This window comes from Coffea eugenioides, chromosome 5 (assembly GCF_003713205.1).
Source record: "Coffea eugenioides isolate CCC68of chromosome 5, Ceug_1.0, whole genome shotgun sequence".
Taxonomy (NCBI): domain Eukaryota; kingdom Viridiplantae; phylum Streptophyta; class Magnoliopsida; order Gentianales; family Rubiaceae; genus Coffea; species Coffea eugenioides.
The window spans coordinates 49,593,807-49,613,575 of NC_040039.1; the positions used below are offsets into that span (position 1 = coordinate 49,593,807).

Here is a 19,769-nt window from a genome sequence, read left to right on the forward strand (position 1 = left end):
GTGATAGGGGGCTAGTAAATATACAGACCCAACTAAATCAAGGAGTGTTTGGCACATCCCTTAGATTTTTTTCGCTGTAGAATAAGAATATTCAGAGGCCGGTGAACTTATAATATCATGCCATGCATTTAGACATTGCAGTGATTTCAAAATTCCAAGGGTGGCAAAGAGTGAATTTACATCAATGCTACAGAGGATTTCATCCTTACTTAACACCCAACCTGTAGCTTAACCAACCATTAGGTTCACAATAGTTATATAATATAATAATATATTTTAAAATATAATAATATATTTAATTTAGGTTCACAATCGCGAATTGCACAATAGTTATATTATATAACATAATAATATATTTTAAATTATAAAAATAGTAAAATTTTTAAGTTGATGGTTCAATCGACGATTTTTTTTTCGATTCATCGATTGAACCGTTGAATCGTTGACTAATTAACAAATTTGTTGGTTAACTAATTTAATTAGCGACTCAATTCGGCCCTATGATCGGTTCACTGAATTGATCAGTTTGATCGACATACTGGACTAAATTTTATAACTATATGCTTAACATTAGCATTATAGTATGATTTTTTTTTCTTTTTAACGAGACACTTCTTCTCAAAGTCAATTTATTATGCATATATACATGAACACAATTATTAGTCATTAGATACTCATTAGCCAAACTATCATATCATAGGTTTATTGTTGGCTACTCACTGTTTCGTAAATGATTTTATAATTGCGTAATGGACACCTATTATTATCAGATTGAAGATGTTAATTGTTTGGAAGAGGTGGAACTTAAATTAGAAATTTATTTATTCAAATGATTATCATTTGAGATACACTAACTAGAACAATTCCTCATCCATTAGAAAAATCTTTTATTTCACACTATCCGTTAATGAAGTCAAGTTTGCTTAGCTTATCCTCTCCATTCTACCGGTAAAAATCGTAAAACATAAAAAAGTAAAAGGAAAAGAACAAAAAAAATACTAAAAAAATGAATGACAAAATTTATCTTTTTTTTTTCAACAAACGAAATGACAAAATTTATCTGAACGATGTAAAATGGGGCCCACAGCACAGTGTCGTCCCCCACTCGGACTCCTCGCTGCGGAAAACTTGAAGCTGGTTGGGTTATTTGGTTCTGGACTCCTCCATGGCTACTAGCGGAATCCTCAGAGCTATCAGATATCATCCAATTTCTTCACGAATTGCTGCCACCTATCGATCCGTAAGTCTTCTATTCTTCTCTGGGATCTTTTCCCCTTCCTTCTTGCTCTTTGGCTTGTCTTTTATTGGGTTTTGAAGAACACTGGGGTTGGGATTCTAGTCCAGGGACAGCAAATTAGATTAAAGCACAATTTTTATTTTTATTTTTTTGCTGAAGATTGCATGTTATTGGTTGTGTTGCTTGCTTAGAGAAAAACCCACAAATGTTATATATCTAACGATTTCAAGAAAGAAATGAGGAAAAAGAAATGATAACAGCATATGATAAAAAACCCCGTATTGCTTTGCCTAAGGTCCCAATGTAATGCCATCAGAACTATACGGAAATCAAGAACCCAAAACCAGAAATATGAGAAAAATGAAAAGAGGAGAAGATGCTTAGACATAATTGGAAATTGAAACGGAAACTTGTTTTGGTTATAGTTCTAAGTTGCCTGACATGTCAAGTTTGTTGGATGAAACTATGTTTCTTTCCTCGTTTGCATAAATCAGTAACTTGATGCATAAGCTGTTTTCTGTAATTTTTCTTTCTGTGTTCTTTTCTTTGCAATAGCTTAGCACCTTGGTTTTAGCGGAGCATGAAGGAGGTTCTATTAAGGCTTCATCAATTAGTGCCGTTGAAGCTGCAAATTCGATAGGTAATGAAAATTCAGTATCTCTACTGCTTGCTGGGTCAGGTCCATCTCTTAAAGAAGCTGCTGAACATGCTGCCTCATGCCATCCTTCCATTTCTCAGGTACATGCCTTATTGGGTTTGTGATGCATTGTTTGATGATTCGGTACCTGTTGGTTCCCAATAAATGACCTCATTGTATTTTATGCCCCAGTACAAAAAAAAAAAAAAGAGATATATGTTTTTAGATGGACAGAATCGTGAGGGTAAACAAAAATGTCAAAAACTTACTCAGATTAAATCAGCTAGAAGAACTGATAATCTTCTCTTTTGACTTGACAAGAGTTTAATCCTCATTGAACTAAGTAATGCTAGGATATTTTTGCTCTTTGCTTCTACTTTATTTTCAGTATCTTGAATCATTTTGTATGTAGGTTGCTCATTAGGTGCATTTAACTGAGTTCCATGCTGAAGTAGTTAATCAAAAGGTGTGAACACAGCACTTTTTCTCCCAAAAATTGATACCTCCAGATATGCTTGTATTTTCTCAAGTCAAACTCTTATAAAGAGAATGTTAGTAGTCTCATAAAGATTTAACGGCACCTTTTATTTTCTGAAAGTGTTAAGTGAAAAATACATGTAGAGCTGAAAAATTATGCACCAATCTGATTCAGTTCATTGGCTTTTGTATAGGTGCTGGTTGCAGAATCAGATAATTTTACATATCCTTTAGCAGAGCCATGGGCTAAACTTATCCATGTGGTTCATCAGAAAGGTGACTACTCACACATTATTGCGGCTTCAGGGTCATTTGGGAAGAACATAGTACCTCGTGCAGCTGCTCTTTTAGACATTTCCCCAGTCACTGATGTCACTGAAATTAGTGATTCTAATATTTTTGTCAGGTAAAATTTCTCATGGCTCGTCATGGTGATTTATTTCTCTTTCAAACAATTTCGAGCTATACAAATCTATTCTGATTTGTTACTACTTCTTTGGTAGAGTGGTTTTGAAGCTTTACTGAGGCGCATTTTATCAAGTTGTTTGTATTTCAGTTATGTACAGCAGTTGAATATGCCGTTGTGTGAATTCCTATTTAGTAAACTGTTAATCATGTCTGTGCAGTTGTAGAGCAAACAGATGACTGGAATCTTGAGTTTCATATCAATGATATGAATAGGATTTAGGAATCTAAATTTTTTCCATGCCTTGCATTGATTCTTCTTTTTCAGTACTCAAATAGAGACCCTGACATTTATTGATACCTAATCGTTGCATAATTTACTTGACTGGGACAACTTAATTCTGTTTCAGGCCCATTTATGCTGGGAATGCTCTTTGTACCGTTCGATATACCGGTTCCAGCCCTTGCATGTTAACAGTTAGGTCTACATCTTTCTCCGTGGCCTCAACTTCAGCTGATTCAAACTCCAAACCTGCATCCATTGACCAGGTGGACCTCTCAAACTTCAGTGAAGGTCTGTCGATAATTTTGTAATGTGATCACCCATTTGTACCTCAACAATTTACTCTTTTCAAAGACCTACATATTAGGTTAGTCAATTCAGAAGTGCTTGAGGATTAAAAAGACAATGAATATAACCTATAAGTATGATTTATTTCTCTGTTTTGGTTTATCAGTGGGACAACTACAAGAAATTAAGAAAACTTTTTGTTGTTTGCAGATGATGCAGTGGGTAAATCAAGATATATTAAACTTTCTTCTCAAGAGACAGAGCGCCCAGATCTGGGAAATGCACGTGTTGTAATCACTGGGGGTCGAGCTTTGAAAAGCGCTGAGAACTTTAAAATGATAGAGAAGCTTGCAGAAAAACTTGGGGCAGCAGGTTCTTCTCTATTCCATAGCTATTTTGTTCATCCTCTAATTTTGATATTTTATGTTTTTTCCTTAGATATTTACCTTGAGCTATTCTGAAGTTGACTGCATTTAGGGACCGTGAGCTTGCATCTGAACATTGAAGAGCTTTAGAGCAAATAATAGTATTATGAATTCCAGTATCTTTGCAATCTGGAAAAGGCTTATAATTGTTATTTTTGCAGTTGGCGCAACTCGTGCTGCTGTTGATGCAGGATATGTTCCCAATGATCTTCAGGTAAAATATGGTGTTTATTGCTCAGGGATATTTTGTTACCCCCACAACTGAAGGAGACATTTACACCAATCCAATTTCAATTCTTTATGTCTAACTGTAAAAACAATTCTTCATACTTTCATTTTGGATGAAAATGATGTCTATTCTGTTCTTGTTAATCTTTAATCTTTAGTAGACTGTGATATGCATTATAGATATAAGTTCACATCCTATTTTATTGAGGATCAAATTTCCATATGAAATTATGATGATCTAGCTTGCGCAGATCTTAATGGCACCCGACTTAGGTATTTTGTGAACATCATCAGGTTGGGCAGACTGGAAAGATCGTGGCCCCGGAACTGTACATGGCCTTTGGCGTTTCAGGGGCCATTCAGCATATAGCAGGAATGAGAGATGCTAAGGTTATTGTAGCTGTAAATAAAGATGCAGATGCGCCCATATTCCAGGTGATGACTGAATCAATCTTTTATTCTTTTTTCCTCTGATCGGGAACATTAAGCTTTACCCATGGTTTTCTGAATTTTCTCGAAGGTAAGCGTGTTTTCCTCTTTCCAGAATGATAGTTGTTTGGGAATATGATCATAATCATCACTTCTATGTCTGCATTATAGGTTGCTGATTACGGACTTGTTGGTGATCTTTTTGAGGTGATACCCGAGTTGTTGGAGAAGCTGCCTGACAAAAAATAGACTTCATTTGCAAATCAAGGCCAAGAAATGGGCAGATTCTTCTTTGCACCTTTAAGGCTAAATCTCACACAAAGATGAGATAGATTTCATACAAAAGTTGCTTCTACTAGGCCTTGTGCCATTCTTGTAAATTCATTCTGCTGACTGTGATTTTAGAACAACACAGAAAACAAACAATAGAAAAGGTCTCTCTCTCTCTCTCTGATAGTTGAGCCCCTCATAGCCGGCTGGAACATCAACATCGAAATTGATGGCTCGGGACAGATCATGTACGTAGCACCTGCATTGTAGTCGTTCTTCAACTAAATGGACTCATGGTGTTGTTTTGGAAGATCGAATTGGACACAGCAAATTCGTAACATGCTTTCTATCAAACTAACCAAGAATGTCAAACCTTTAGTGGAACAAATCGGCATGGTTTTTACAGTTGATGGATTTGAAATTTATCTAATCACATTCTTGGTGACTTTTGCACATACACAAGACAAGACAGACAGGGAGGGAGGCAGCGACTGCTTCCTTTTTTATCTGTTTGCTTCCTTCAGTTGGGATTATAAAGAATGATTAAGCTTTCTTCGCGCAAGCTGCGCGTTGAAGCCAGTAACAACTAGTAAGACTGGGGATCAGAGGCCTCGCAAGTTGAACTTTTGTTCAATTTGTGTTTAGTTATGTAACTTTTGTACCATGTAACGCAAACTAGTATAATTTTAATGTAAACGTTCTGCGGATTTACATCAAAAGTTGTAAGAATTACATCAGTCAAAAGTGAATTTGATAGAGCTTAACTTGAGAAGCCCTTCAACCTGACAATTACTATCAAGTTTGAACCACGCGAACTCTTGATGGACTGACTGTTAGGGTGTGCAAGATTGAGTTATGATCAGAGGGACATATTATTCTATACATTACCTGAGGCCCCAGAAGCCAGAGCGCATCTGGTGTAGTGGTATCATAGTACCCTCCCACGGTACTGACCGGGGTTCGATTCCCCGGATGCGCATTTTATCGTTTTTCAGCGCGAATCCATTATTGTGTAGTCCAATTTTGTAAGTATTTCACTGCTGAGTCTAGTAATGCATTCATGATTCTAACTCCCACATTCCACGAGTTCAGAAAACATAATCATTATCCGTATGGATTCATGCAGAGTAAAAATTGTTCACGTATCATTTCTTCTGTACATATAAAGGCTTGCCGGCAAAATATGGGAAGAAAGGCAGCATTACTTGTCAAATCGCGATAGCATGGATTACTAGATTTGACAAGTCATGCTACCTCGATTTGACAAGTAATGCTGCCTCTCTTTTTGGTTTTTTTTTTTTTTTTCAAAAATAACATTGTCGACTGATATTACTGCGATAGCAGGGACCTAACGTTTGATTGATACCAGACCAAGAAGTATTTTATTACTAATGGTGGATGAAGATTGTCGTCAGGTTAGGTGCTGGAAGGTGGAATTTTGTAGTAGTATTAATCAAGATATATATATATATGCCGCAGCCAAATAAAATTGGAAAATGGTTTTCTCATTCCAGTTGTTCTCCGCAGAATGCACTAACATTATTTGCATAAGTTGCAGAATCAATGGAGGCTCTACTCGTCTGTTGTCTTGGGACTGTCACAAAAATCTTATCTGAATCAATTAAAGACTTTTATTCCCTCCTGTTTTTAGCATGATTGTTAGGCAGTAGATTCCTAAAGATTAGCTGTTCCAATGATTACTAGCTACCTATGGTATCAATTGCCAGCAACAAAATCCAACTTGATCGTCTTTCAATTACCAGTCTGTCTCGGAGCAAGTTTACAATCATGTGAAAGACAAATACTGCAAAATTTCTGTCAACGTACTCCCACAGATACATTTAATCGGGTTTAGGCTACACCAAAAGGGTCCATTCCTTTGGGCTTCAGTGATTTTGAACTTAGAACTGCAAAGGACTTTTTGCTGTGAAAGTGCGACTCAAGATTTATCAAAGTCTGCTTCTCAGCTTGCGTGAGGCTGAGGATCCTTGAAATAGTGATGCTTATTCTTGAGAATTTGTTCAATGCTTTTAGTAAGGTTATTGAACGTCTCTTACAAGTTCAAGTGTCATATTAATTAGCATGTCCATCATGACAATGAATAGGTGAAAATCACAAGGCAGCGATTCAGTGGCGATTGGCGAAGCTGGGCATTGAGAGCTGGGCTGTACAAATTTTCCACCAAAATCTGATTTTCTCGAGGAATTCACCCTTTTTTTCAAAAAAAAAAAAAATTTCTGTTCTGATGCAGCTGCCCTCCATCCGCTCCTACTATATCAAGTGATATCCAGATCTCCTTGTAGTTAGAAGTAAAGAGAATTTATCAAGAACTGGGGTGCAAATCACATCTCCCTGAATCTGGCTAGCTTATGGAGGTTTAGCTAAAGACTGCCACGACCAACTAAAAGTTGGAAGGCCTTTGGTCGCCTTACTTAAATTAGTACCTTTCAGATACACGTCTGATTACATCAAGTATGGTATGCGTCACAGAAAAATTGAGAATAGTGAAAGGTCAGCAGAGGAATGAACAGAAGATTTCTTGGCTCAACAAACTAGAGATAAATTAAACTAATTCCTCCAAGATTACTTTATTTCAATTGGTCGGTTGAAGTATTTTTTCCTGAGAGCAGAAGAGAGAATGATGAGGCTGCTTATTATGGGCGGTTTTATATAGTCAAAGTATATTTTATATATGGAACAAGTATTTCATATATTATACTACTGTAATGAGTACCTCCTATTTTATAAGCCACAAAGAACCGCAAATGCAGCGACAAAGGACTGAAGCCTCACTATATATTATATGGGAAAAATGCAAATTGAGTGGAAATTTTCCATGTTTCAGAGCCTCGAAGAAAGAAAATTGGCACGGCCCAAGAACATGATCAACTCTTAACATATCATCATTAAAATCAACATCAGTTCCCTTTTACAAGAACTCTTATCATGCATGAACCAAAAAGAAAATATGCTCGTACAGCTGCCTCAAAATAGTTAATAGAAAACCTAACCGAAGTAATTCGTCAACGTAGATACCGGTGCTAAGCATAGTCCCCTTTTCTTCAGTTCTGATTGATTATTCTTTTCCTCATGAGCAGCGCTACCAGCAGCTTCAGCAGTACTATTCTTTCTGCAAACATTTGCCTATAAACGCCATAAAAGCAGAAGCAGCTTATTGAATGATCATGTGAAGTTGCCGTTATACTGACATAGGAACACAAAGAAAAGGAATAATTGAGCCATAAACGGATTGACTACCTCTGAAACATTTATGTTATCCTTCTCATTGTGAGTGTAATTCAACTGATTGATCGAAGAAACCTGTGGAAAAAATGAAAAGAAAACCTATGGGCAAGTACATTTAACTTTATTACAATTTGTTAAGATTTCATGAAGACCATCATGCCGATTAACCATAAAGAACATGAAACGAATATATTGTGTATATTTCAACACTAATTAATCATCCTACCTTAGGACTATTGACGGGCGAACTAGCAGTATCTTCCAAGTCATGATCATTGAGTACTGCACTTGCTTTAGCTTTGCGCCTCTTGAAACTTAAGTTCTTGCAATTACTTCTGGCTGAAGCAAAGACTGCAGCCTCAATGTCATCAGGAGCTTTTCTGGCTGCTGAAGAAAATGCATCAGAAACAAGAGATGGGCAACTTTCACAGCTATTATAAGAGACAGAACCAGTGTTATCATGGTCATGATGATCACATTGGAAGTCCTGCAAATAGAAAGTCCAGCTGCTCTCTTCAGGAGAATCCTCTGTTGTTTTTTCATTATTAGAAGAAGAGAGAGCCTTATTCCTAGAGGTCACCGAATTCTCCATCTATAAAGCAAGGAATGTTTGGAGAAAACATAGGGTAGGTCAGTCGGCAGGTTATAGGGAAGGCCCTAGGAGATGGTGATGTTATATAGAGGTCAAGTAGATTAAGCTAAAATAATGCTGAAAGAACATTGATATGGAGTCCAAGTTGGGGGCCATAGGAAAAAGGGGAGTTGAGCCGTTGAGGTAGTTAAATTGTGTAGTCTGCAACACAAAAACAAAGAAGGATATAGTAGGGGTTTGACACTTGCGGTTAGGATGAGCCTTTAGCACCAATAGAGATTTGCTAAATCTTAAATTCGACGTTGCACTTTCCTTAAAATTTAAAATAGTACTACGCTGAATCGCTCAAATGTTCATCAAACGATCACTTGGACCATTTCATTTGTCTTTTCTTCGAGAACTTCTGCATGCCAACTTTTCAAGCTTTCAGTACAAAACCTCTACCGGTAAAAATCTCGTAAAAGATATGTAAACGAAAATTTGAGTTCTATCGCTTCAAGTTCATGAATCATCTGCAGTGCATAAGTCTAGCAGCAGTAAGAATTTTTTTCCTAGGGATTCGGTTTCAGTGGTTTTGAATGCTAATTAGCCAGACCCTTTGCCCCTTGAAAGGATTTTGCTTATTTGGTTGTTACAAGTTTTGGAAGTCTTCTTGGAAATCCTCCAACGATCCAGAAAACAGCTGACTTGGAAAAAACTTTCCGACCCTTTTCGCTGCATTCATCTTTAGTTGCAAATTAAATTGCCGCGCGCAGCCTAAAACTGAGTTACAAAGTATAGTTTGTGTGAAGCTTCATTTTTGGAAACTGGCTGTAAATGCCATATGCTCTCCATTGGCCATCTTGTCATCAGAACACCTGTGTGAATAGCTCTATACTAAATTAGAGCAGCCCACTGTTGAGTCACCAGCTGAATGCAACAAAACTTACCGGACCCTATCATTGGATGGAATGTTGTGTATTGACTTCAGCCAGAAACAATTTTCTATTAATTGTTGAAGAAACACAATGTGTCAAGAACTACAGAGCTTTTTTGTGGCTCAATTAATTAGTCGATATGAGAGGACATCAAACTCAGTTGCTAAACATTTCTAAGTCTAAGGACAAAGTTTGGCTCAAGAGGACACGAATTTTCCACATTGCACGAGTCCTTTGAAAAGGACAAGTGGTGAGGGCAGGACATGGATCATGTTCTAATGTCCATCCTCCGGCCACCACCACCTCCTGGCGTTCGCCTTGTTTTATTATGTTTGTGGGCATCTTAACTGCTATTTCTGCCCTTCTATGGCCTACAGTGTCTTATAGCTTTTTCTCATGCAAGTCTAATTATACATACCAAAACAGACCACAGACCACTTTATTTGCTGCTACCTTTTAACAGTCTACAAGAATGTGTACTGGCTTCATCTCGATCGTCCCCTTATTTGCTATTTCTTTGTCCTTAGGGAGGGTGTACAAACAAAATACTAGTTATAGTCCATATTCATACGCTAACAAGACTACATGAAATGAGTAGAAAAGGGATGGCTGCACTTGCAAAGAAAAAAAGAAAGAAAAGGGCCGGATAGCTTTTAGGAAAAGAATTTGACCAATATAAGGAAAAAAAAAAAGGGTTCTTCTTCTTTATTAATGCAATAATACGTGAAGCAAAGTCTACTCTTACACATACTTGCTCTCTAGTCTGTTTGAGTCTACCAATGTATAAGGAATGACTATTTGAACCAATTTTTTTGATGGTTCCCAAATTTCCATTTGTGCAATCAAAGTCGGAAACAAAGGACAAGAGAGGGCAATTCATGCCAACACCCAATGTTGAGACCGATATGATATGGACTAATGCATTTTCCGAACTCTGTGTATGAGTGAGTGGTAGTCATGCTAACTTTTGGTTTTGGATGGGATGGTGGCTGGCTCTGGTCAAGTCTTAAAAGAAACAAGGAGAATTAATGCTGAGCCCGGGGTGCTATATAATTAATGGGATGACATGGGACATAACAATCCTAACACTAATTAGTGGGGTCCAAGAAAACAATCCTAACAAAACATGATTACCTGCTCTTCTTAAATTGGGGGGGTTGGTTCGGGTCCAAAATTTAAGTCAAAATGCTCAGCATTTTCCTCTTCAATGCACGTGATTCACGAACAATAATTGTTTGGGGATCTTGATCTTGGTCGTGGTTAGAAAGATGGCTCCATCAGAACCCGAAAACGTTTTAAAGAATTTGCACACTAATACTGCCCGCTCGTGTATCCTTCCTTTGGTCACCACACCACAGGAGATGTGATTAGCATCTGGACACAGACGTATCATTTTCTTGGAACATTTGCTTTTGATGTTTTGGCTGTCTAAACATGTTGTGGCGATTAGATGGTGCGTAATTCCTTTCCCAAATATACATTTACGTGTAAGAAGTGGTATTCATCTCTTTCTATCCCTGTCTTGTGTGAATAGTCCATGCCATGGCTCCATGGTCAATCACACTCAAATTTTAGTTTCTATATATAGAACTTCAAAATTCAAATCCTACTATTCTCTTTCATTTTTTTTTCCACGAGTCCCTTCCTTTGTTTCAAAAGTGATCAGGGCTCAACTCTGCCCACTTAAGTAAAGACAAATGTCCCTTAATCAACTTTGAGTTAGAGTGCATTTGATAAAACTGAAATCTGAAGTCTGAATACTTTAAGTTATTGAATTGTTAAATATTAAATTTAATACGTATATAACATTCAGTGATAAGTGAATAACTTATCACTTAATTTTGAGAACAAATTTTATCTAAGAAATTCAGTGTCACTTAATTAATTCGAATGTTCAATTTTTGGCTATCAAACGATATGAATATATTAAGATGTGAATTCATTAAGTTTAAATACTGAATTGAGTTATGAAACAAGACCTTAATAATACTGTTTGATTATGAACACAAGCCGAGCACCCAAAAAACAAAGGGGGAAAAAGGAAGCATCACACTGCTTTGGCATGGAGACTGAGTTAGCTACCGCCAAATTCCGTTTGCATACAAAGAGTATTCGCCGGCAAAAGCCCTAAAAATCTGGACCTTTCCTAAAGCCGTTCTTTTTTGCTCTCAACAACGTTACCAGAATACTAAAACATCCTTGCATGAAACTATCACGTCTCGATATAAAAATAGGGAGTTTGTATTTAGGCTTTGCAAGCAGTTAAAAAATATATACATATTTTTCGTAAGAAGTTCCAACCCGGTAAAATCAACAAAAAACAGCAAAATGATAAAGAACGAAAAGAAGAAACCAACAAGCTGCAGTACAAGGAATGCTACAAACAATTGCCCTAGTGCTCTCTTACAACACCCAACCAGAAGATTACATGTTTCCTAGCAAAGAACGAAAAGCAAAGACTGGGAAAATTATATGTTTACATGCTAGCTCAACGGACGACAACGACATGGTAGGAGCTGTTGTATCAAAAAGGAACCTCAACATTGTAGGAGCAGTCGTATTAAAAAGGACCCCCGGCTTAACAAATGACACAGATCTATATCAGCTTGAGATTCCAGCATTCTCAAAAGACATAGCCTTTGCCTCAACAGATCTCCAATTCTGGCAATTAGATGCCTATGCCTACCCTCATCTCACTTGTTTCCGTTGCCTACCTCTGTGAAAAAGTCCTTGTACACTTTCCTCAAAATGAATTATCCTCTAGGAAGAATATCAGAAAATGAGAAGTCATGGAATGGAGGACCTGTAGCAAATTGAGCACAAAAAAGATCTCCAATGTTAACCAAAATACGCAGGAAATGACTTGCAACTTGCAATAGATACTTAAATTGAAGAAACACATTCCCATTCAAGACCATTCTCCTTTTATAGGAAATAGAAAATCAAAAGCTTCAAAGTAGGTTCAGCGCTGCTGCTTAAGGTTTTGAACATACTTGGAATAAATTCTCACCAGCGTTCAATTACCTTCTTGTTCCCCTAAAATATAAAATGGAAGATGAGCAATCATTCTTTTGCTGCCTTCTTTCCAATTTACAGTGCCTGGATCTTGTATGGATTTACTTGAGGGTCTAGAAGGGCCCAAGACGGACAAACATAATGCAGGTTCATTCATTAAACCCAAATAATCACGTGCACGCCCCCAGACTCTGGCATCTGAAATTCGTGAGCGAGCTACCTGCGCAAAATCTATTCGACTTATAACAGCGCAATTGCACTGAGTTTCCAAGCCTAAGCATTAAATAACCTGATTTTCTCACATTAACACCGTGGAAAACAAAACAATAGAACATGAGAGAGATTGCTGCTATCACAATAACAAGACAGACCTTCGCCAAAGATACGCGGGCCCTTGGTACTAAGTCACGATGATAAGTTGCAAGTTTTGCTATAGCAGTCACGACAAAACATAGAAGCCTCGACTGCAATGATTTTCTAAATGTCAAACTACCAGAGCCAAGAGTTGCCTCATGTAAACCCAGACGACTTCCACAACGACAGAAGATACATCAGTCCTTCAATCAGCAAAATGAAAAAGCAATTCTGAAATAATATTACTGTAGATTGCAATTAGTATTATACCTGGAAGAAAGGTTTTCGTACAAAAGTAGTTCCAAGCTTTCAAAAAGTTCACGAGCCGCATCTTTATGAGATTCACCACCACCACCATGCTCACCAATGGCCCAACATAGTTGTAATGCCAACTCAGTCTGCAAAACAATCAGATAGAAGATATTAAATCTAATGCTGTTATAATAAATGAAATATCTTCAACCCTTTAGTGCTGGAGAAAGCGTCAGAGTCAGCTCTCTTACCTTTGCAGGATTGTCATATGCTTCTGCAAGCCTGTCCACTATTGGCTTCTGCAAAGGTTTAAAATTGCATAATCCACATAGAGCAAAATTGGCAACAAAACTAAGAGTGAATTCTAATTTCTCAGTCTAAAAAAAAAACAGATTATCACTTGGCCTCATAATAGAAATATTCCATGATCATCCAATTTAACAATTAATTTTTTTCTCCAAGATTTTTGGCATAGTCATACTAGGTACCAAGCAAAGAGATTTTCTTGTTCTTAATAAAAACATGTTTTCTTGTATGGTTGTTGAAGGCAAATATTTATAGTCATTATGCCGCTTAAAAAGTCATAAAAACCCTGACAACCATCACAAAAACTGTCAAGTACAGGTTCTTTTTTCCTTTTTTCAGATTACATAATAGGCAGAAGTCTTCTGACTCCATCATGACCTTTGAGAATGGGTTGAGATACATCAGAAATTTTGTGGTAAGGCTGAAAAAATAAAAAGCTGAAGGGGAGCAGATTGATGCATATGCATCTTCATGGTTCAACTGATAATCAGGTATGTTTTGAGGGACAAATAGGAACCAACCTAAGCCTAATTGAGAAGCAAGTAATTTTTTTTAACTGAATTCAATTAACACTAAAACACACTAGGAATATCATGTGCACACTCAAATCTGACCAGAAAGACTGAGCAACCTCACAAAATTTGAAGTTTTCAAGGGCACTAGTATCGATAGGTTTATCACGTAGGCTTAGCTCGTACTTCCCAGATGTATTGCAACTTTTAAGGTCCACATTTCAAAGTAAAAATTACTAAAGGATTATTCCAGTCTAGCAGTAAAGAAGCCTCAGAAACCAGTGCCCTTGTTCCTTTTGAGTTTCTAAGGCTTCATATCGCAGACTCATTGAGATTCATTTTTCCGCCTCCTGAGCACCATTCACAAATTTAAAATAACTAGCACAGGTTTTTATTTTTCTAGCTTTTTCTTGTTTTCTTTAGCAAATTGGTCAGTTCTCAAATATAGTCAAACCAAAACAGAAATTCCAAAGCTTTGTTCAAGAGATACACGTTTTGCACTTGCATACCAATTTTTCAGTTGGAGATCACCTTCCTATGAATTTCGGATAAGACATCCTGGTACCATGAATAACAAGCATGGCATTAGATTGATAAATGGATTTAGTTGAAACAATACCTTCAAAAGTGCAACAAAATCAGGAGTCCGGTGAAAGGCAGCTAGCATAAATTCCAAGAGCCTTTTCTGAACCTGAATTGATGGGGCAAAATACAAGATGTGTCATAAAGTTAATCTAAAAAACTTAGCAACCACCCAAGAATATGCAGAATAGAAAAATAAACATCTGTTTGATGACGTCTTCAAAGTAAAAGTTTTTGGATAGGCTCTATGTAATAGATATCAAAACTAGGGAAAAGCAGAAATCGGCTACTGATTAACATTGTTCAAAGTTTGCTAAATAAAATTTGTCCACTACATTTCACAGATCTTGATGTTGAAGAAACTTCCATCATGAAATTTCAAAGCAAACTATTACCTCATAACAAAAAATTTTGTCAGTAAACAAAGTCGAATATCTTGCCATGAGTAGGGGAAGTAATGCGCATACTAAAGCTGCAAGAGATATGCTTCAGGATCAAAAATCATTTCTATGAATTCAGACATATACAAACTTCAAGAAACAAAGAACTATATATGAAATGCAAGATTGACAGCCAAGCAATAATAACATACAGTCATTCACTTTAGAGATTGCTAGGGAAAAATATGCGTCAAGAAAACGAGGAGCCATCCTCAGTGCCTGTTTCAATCTATCAGATTGAGGAGCATTAATTGCTGCCTGAAGGACTGCAGCCATTGCCGGAGAAGTCCAATGGCGTTCCTGGAACATAAAAAAGCCATTTAATAATTAGTCTCTAGAAGAATCTTTTGTTACATGGGGAAATAATCCATAAAACTGTGAAAATCACATCTCCGTTCCCCCCCCCCCCAACAACAACAAAAAAAAAAAACAAAAAAAAAAACATATAGCAAAAGGCACAAATTCGGCTGTCACTTTAAGGGAACCGGATGAGAGAAAATTAGAATTAATACGAAAAAAAACTTACGGCGAGGCCATCATTCTCATCCTTGAGAAGCTCAAGAAATAATGGGTCAGCTGCTGCCATTGTACTGCTATCCTCAGATTCAGAATCAACCTCTGCATCTCCAATAGTCGATCCAGTATAGGCTTCATCCATTAGCAAAAGCAGCATCTGTGCCAAAGCATAGTGTGCTTAGTCACAGCGTAATGTATAAACTTTTAGCTCTATGTCTCTTAAAAGCTTCAAATATAACCTCAGGAGCTGTACTCTTCTGGATCGAAGCTATGCTGCTACCAACTAAAGACCCAGAACTCCTTTCAACTTTCTCCAAGCCGACAACCAATACTAGTTAAGTAAAAGGGAACATCATAAAAGACTAATTCAAACAGGAAAGAGATGCCATTAAAGGAACTAAAAACATGTATAATCATGACATCCTGAAGCTGTATCAACTATACATCTGAAGGTAATTTTACGGTAATATGAACTCCTCTACTTCCTCTACTTTGCTACCACTCCATAGATCTACCATCCATAGTTAAGGAACAAAATCTTTTGTTTGTTTTCTCCATGTAAAGCCCGGGACAGAACACATTTGCATGTCTATGCAGACTTCATGTTAGAAGATGATCTTACTACACCAATAAATTCATCTTTTGTCATACCCAAGATGAAGAAAAATTAAAATAAACAACACAAAAGGATACTTAAATCATGAAGATAACCAACAGAAGGACTATTCAGGAACACAAGATCATAAAACAATAAGATACAAAAAGAGAAATGGAAAAAAAAAATAGCAAGATAATTAAACAGAATCTGATAGGAATAACTTACTAGGTAGGTCGACAAGTGAGGGAAACAATGGAAGAAATGATCCAGGAGATATCAATCCAGGGAAAACTCCTAAAAATGATTTTTCTAACCTGCAATATAACAGTAGTCCATGAAGCTTCTTCTTAACACATCACGTATACAAAGAAAACAAAAAGTAACTTCATTTCTAGCTTTCATTACAAAACATCAACAATAATAGGTGAAAACAATGACAATGATTTTCTTTCACCTTTCTATCTGCCCACACAGCTCTATCCCTCAAACTAGGAAAAAGAATAGTGAAGAAGTACATGCACCTGATGGGCATATACAAGCTTTAAATTTTTTTTTCACACCCCTGGGCTAATATAAGACTTACTATCATATTATTGTAGAGAACTTTCTATAGCAGTAGTATCTAAAGATCTATAACACCTTTCATTTGTTATGATTTTTGGAGATGTTTTTGTGTGTGCGGTATATAGGACCCAAGAAAATGCATAAGATGTAAACCATCTCAACAGCTTAAGGGGGTACAAGGTGAGCAGCACTATATTAAAGCCAACAAAGAAAACAACTGGTCTAAATAATATTGAATGGGTAACAAATTTCCACAATACCTTAACGTATAATTGGACTCCCAGTTTGCAGAAATTTACAAGCAATTCAGAACCAGAACAAAGAAGGTTTTGAAGACTTACTTCTCTCCGTTCCAGGCAATCAGCTTTAACAGTAATGGGAAAAACTGCAAAATTCATCAGAGAGATTAGAAGACAACTGGCCAGATCCATGTATTCATTACTAGCTCTAACAACCAAACAAATAAGATGAACAGAAATGCTTCACCATAACATCGTAAACAAAAATTTTAGTAATCACATCAGCCATAAAATTGGTCTCAATACCAACATAATACTATCAAGTAATTATATTAGCTATGAAATCAATCTCAAGGCATAAGTACCTGAGGGAGTAAGGTAGGAAAGGAACTTAGAAGCTTCCTCTTGTTTGTGTTAAGAAACGCAAGTGTTGCTTCAGCAACACCAGGGTCTGCAAACTCACTGCAGTAAACATTAGCATCGATTTGATTTACACAACTTTTTGACTTCCTATCAACTAATCATATGGAACAGTGGATGATAAAGAAAAAACAAAGATGAGAAACAAAAGATAAGTTAGCAGCCAAAAGCAGTGCAGAGCCTATGAAGCCAAAACGATGCATACGTGAAATCAAAAGTTATAAATGCCATTCAAACACATAAAAAGAAGGAAACCGTGTTGCCTCATTTTGAGCTAAGCTAAAGGATCTTTTGACTATCCCCATCTCCACCAAACCCCCTCCCCCCAAGTAATTCTGGCATCCACATGAGTCCATCAAAAGAAGCTCTTTTGACACATTACCAACTCCCCTCTTAACATATCATGTACAAACATAAAAGCATCAACATCTCAATCAGGGTTTTCGCTCAACCACAAACAAACAATAAAAAAAAAAACACGTCCTTACCGGCTTAAGCATGAGCGGAAAAATATCCTCAGACTAGGATCAGCGTCATGTAGAACTATATCTCCATGATCAAGGAAAAATTGGAGAATGGCCTAAAATGGAATATGGTTAATTGTAGGAAGTGAAAGTGATATGTCCGCATTAGAATATGAAAACACAAATATTGAAGGAAAACTTAATGGAACAAATACAACTCCAATTCACCCTGAGGAGAAAAGATTCGCTTTTTTTGTTTTTGAAAGGAAAAATAGTAAATCGTTGAGAATTTAAAATTCACAGACAATATGACAAACTAGCTAATTCTCATCAGACTCATTATAGTGGACTGATGCATCATTCTTTTGTGCCTCTGAATTACTCACAGTCAATAATTTAAGGTCAGAAAAAATGACAAACTTGGCTCCAAAGCAAACTTGTGGAAAATTAAGCAGCACAGAAATCATGAAAAAAGAGAAGTTTGAAAATTTAAAACGACAATGTTACTAATAATTAAATACCAGTAGGAGAATGGCGATGGAGGATCGAGACTGAGAAATGGAAGCCACGGAACGCTGAAAAATCTTATTGAAATGCGGATAAACCCTAGCTATTAAGTCCTCCGACTTCTCATTTTTACACAATTCGCATAGCCTTTTCACCTGTAAACCAACCCCACTAACACAAAATTAAAAAAAAAAAATTTTGAAGTTCCGAAAATTACAAAATACCAAAATAGAGATAAATTCCAAAGATGAAAAGAAAAGGAAAACATCTTACGCAGTTGAGCAGAGAAGGATCGGAGACGGGGTCATTAGCGAAGTTGGAATCCCTGGCAATGGTAGATAATGATCTCAGCTGAATTTCCCATTCTCTATCACTCATTCTATGCTTATTTTTCACTATTTTCTCTTCAATTCTTTAACGAAAATCGATTTCCTTAAACAATCAACTTTTCTTCTTCTTCTGCTTCTTCTTATTCTTCTTCTTCAGTCGTCCTCTGGTGAGCTGATGCGCCTTGTTGGGTTTCACCTGCTATATTTTTTTTTTCCTTTTTTTCTTTTCTTCCATGTTCACTGCAGAATTCAGGATAATATCTGTTGGGCTGGTTGCATTTTTGCGGACCCAACTTTTGGACTACAGGCTAAATTTAAATTTTGGGCTACTTGCAGTTTTCAGCCCTAAATTTGGGCTCTAAACCAATCGTAGTACGGAAAAGTGTCAAGAATTCATACAGACCCGATACTCCATATAACGTTTTTTTTTTCTTTTTCTTTTTTTTTGGGTAGAGGTACTCCTTATAATCTAGCAAGTAGCAACACTAACATTACAATCATTTATTAAATAATAATAACAGAAGCATCAAAATAAATCAGACTAAACTCACATATTATGCAAGATATTTGGTCATGCCTTTTAGCAAAATTTTTTTTTCTTTTTTTAGCAAAACTCTTAATGTTTATTTCCTAGTTTTAATTGCATGGAGAGAAGAATAGCGTGCGAGAACATGCAGAGTTGATCATTATAATGTGAAATACTCTAACATGCAGAGTTGATCATAGTAATGGGAAATACTCTTCTTTTTTTTTAGCTTAGATTAAGCTCCTAAATTATTCTGAGTTTTTACCCTCCCCACAATCTTCCTACTACCCCCAACTGACCATATGCACACTTCGATCATTGATGTAACGTTAAAGATTTGATGACCTTCGTTGGTGTTGCAGATGACAATTCTTCTAATCAAAATTGGGATTGTTGGAAACTAAGGGTGCCTTTGGGAGTTGAGGATTCGAACGGAAAAAAAAGGGAAAGAAGAAAGAGCCTGATTTTCCTTTGTTTGTGAGTTTTAAGTAAGAGAGAAAAGAAAGGAAATGGGAGGATGATTAGTGGGCAAAATTTTTCCTCCCAAATTGGAGAGAAATGGAGAGAAAGTTGGAGGAAGCTTGTAAAAATTTTTTAAAATACCTCTTTTATCCTTAAAAATATCTTGAACAAATATTTAATGACTTTCACATCCAAAATCATTCCACTAATTCCACTTTTTTTCTCACATACATCAAATCGCTACAGTAA

General features: G+C 36.6%; 3 protein-coding genes and 1 non-coding gene across 6 annotated transcripts; 2 read left to right on the forward strand and 2 right to left on the reverse strand.

Annotated features, from left to right (window-relative positions):
* Positions 1-1,118: 1,118 nt before the first annotated feature.
* LOC113770534 (electron transfer flavoprotein subunit alpha, mitochondrial) lies at positions 1,119-5,134 on the forward strand. Its single transcript, XM_027315014.1, has 8 exons — positions 1,119-1,240; positions 1,793-1,975; positions 2,546-2,757; positions 3,167-3,330; positions 3,538-3,699; positions 3,914-3,966; positions 4,275-4,415; positions 4,581-5,134. The coding sequence occupies exons 1-8, from the start codon at positions 1,166-1,168 to the stop codon at positions 4,656-4,658; spliced, it is 1,068 nt and encodes a 355-aa protein (XP_027170815.1). The 5' UTR covers positions 1,119-1,165; the 3' UTR covers positions 4,659-5,134.
* Positions 5,135-5,587: 453 nt separating this feature from the next.
* Positions 5,588-5,658, forward strand: TRNAG-CCC. Its single transcript has one exon. It is a non-coding gene; the product is annotated as a tRNA-Gly (tRNA).
* Positions 5,659-7,542: 1,884 nt separating this feature from the next.
* Positions 7,543-8,675, reverse strand: LOC113772223 (vascular-related unknown protein 4-like). Of its 2 annotated transcripts, XM_027316813.1 has the most exons (3): positions 8,152-8,675; positions 7,938-8,000; positions 7,543-7,823 (listed from the first exon to the last, which is right to left on the reverse strand). In XM_027316813.1, the coding sequence occupies exons 1-3, from the start codon at positions 8,515-8,517 to the stop codon at positions 7,686-7,688; spliced, it is 567 nt and encodes a 188-aa protein (XP_027172614.1). In that variant the 5' UTR covers positions 8,518-8,675; the 3' UTR covers positions 7,543-7,685. The 2 variants fall into 2 exon arrangements, with proteins under 2 accessions (XP_027172614.1, XP_027172615.1); XM_027316814.1 differs by lacking the exon at positions 7,938-8,000.
* Positions 8,676-11,696: 3,021 nt separating this feature from the next.
* Positions 11,697-18,607, reverse strand: LOC113769881 (AP-5 complex subunit zeta-1-like). Of its 2 annotated transcripts, none has more exons than XM_027314194.1 (16): positions 18,477-18,607; positions 18,218-18,358; positions 17,721-17,812; positions 17,178-17,274; positions 16,915-16,958; positions 16,235-16,323; positions 15,651-15,742; positions 15,422-15,568; positions 15,048-15,195; positions 14,851-14,927; positions 14,493-14,564; positions 13,307-13,354; positions 13,074-13,201; positions 12,821-12,977; positions 12,459-12,669; positions 11,697-12,237 (listed from the first exon to the last, which is right to left on the reverse strand). In XM_027314194.1, the coding sequence occupies exons 1-16, from the start codon at positions 18,579-18,581 to the stop codon at positions 12,188-12,190; spliced, it is 1,698 nt and encodes a 565-aa protein (XP_027169995.1). In that variant the 5' UTR covers positions 18,582-18,607; the 3' UTR covers positions 11,697-12,187. The 2 variants fall into 2 exon arrangements, with proteins under 2 accessions (XP_027169995.1, XP_027169996.1); XM_027314195.1 differs by having other exon boundaries at positions 12,445-12,669.
* Between the last annotated feature and the right edge of the window lie 1,162 nt (positions 18,608-19,769).

What these genes read in the sequence shown, in the direction of transcription:
- LOC113770534 (XM_027315014.1), top strand. Translation starts at nt 1,166, where the DNA reads ATGGCTACTAGCGGAATCCTCAGAGCTATCAGATATCATCCAATTTCT. An exon ending in AGAAAAACTTGGGGCAGCAG is followed by an intron (nt 3,700 to 3,913) that starts GTTCTTCTCTAT and finishes TTATTTTTGCAG; the next exon opens with TTGGCGCAACTCGTGCTGCT. An exon ending in CAGATGCGCCCATATTCCAG is followed by an intron (nt 4,416 to 4,580) that starts GTGATGACTGAA and finishes TCTGCATTATAG; the next exon opens with GTTGCTGATTACGGACTTGT.
- LOC113769881 (XM_027314194.1), bottom strand. Translation starts at nt 18,581, where the DNA reads ATGAGTGATAGAGAATGGGAAATTCAGCTGAGATCATTATCTACCATT. An exon ending in CATATGACAATCCTGCAAAG is followed by an intron (nt 13,202 to 13,306) that starts GTAAGAGAGCTG and finishes ATTGTTTTGCAG; the next exon opens with ACTGAGTTGGCATTACAACT. An exon ending in TATTTTAGGGGAACAAGAAG is followed by an intron (nt 12,238 to 12,458) that starts GTAATTGAACGC and finishes AATTTGCTACAG; the next exon opens with GTCCTCCATTCCATGACTTC.
- LOC113772223 (XM_027316813.1), bottom strand. Translation starts at nt 8,517, where the DNA reads ATGGAGAATTCGGTGACCTCTAGGAATAAGGCTCTCTCTTCTTCTAAT. An exon ending in CGCCCGTCAATAGTCCTAAG is followed by an intron (nt 8,001 to 8,151) that starts GTAGGATGATTA and finishes TTTTTTCCACAG; the next exon opens with GTTTCTTCGATCAATCAGTT. An exon ending in ATAACATAAATGTTTCAGAG is followed by an intron (nt 7,824 to 7,937) that starts GTAGTCAATCCG and finishes TGGCGTTTATAG; the next exon opens with GCAAATGTTTGCAGAAAGAA.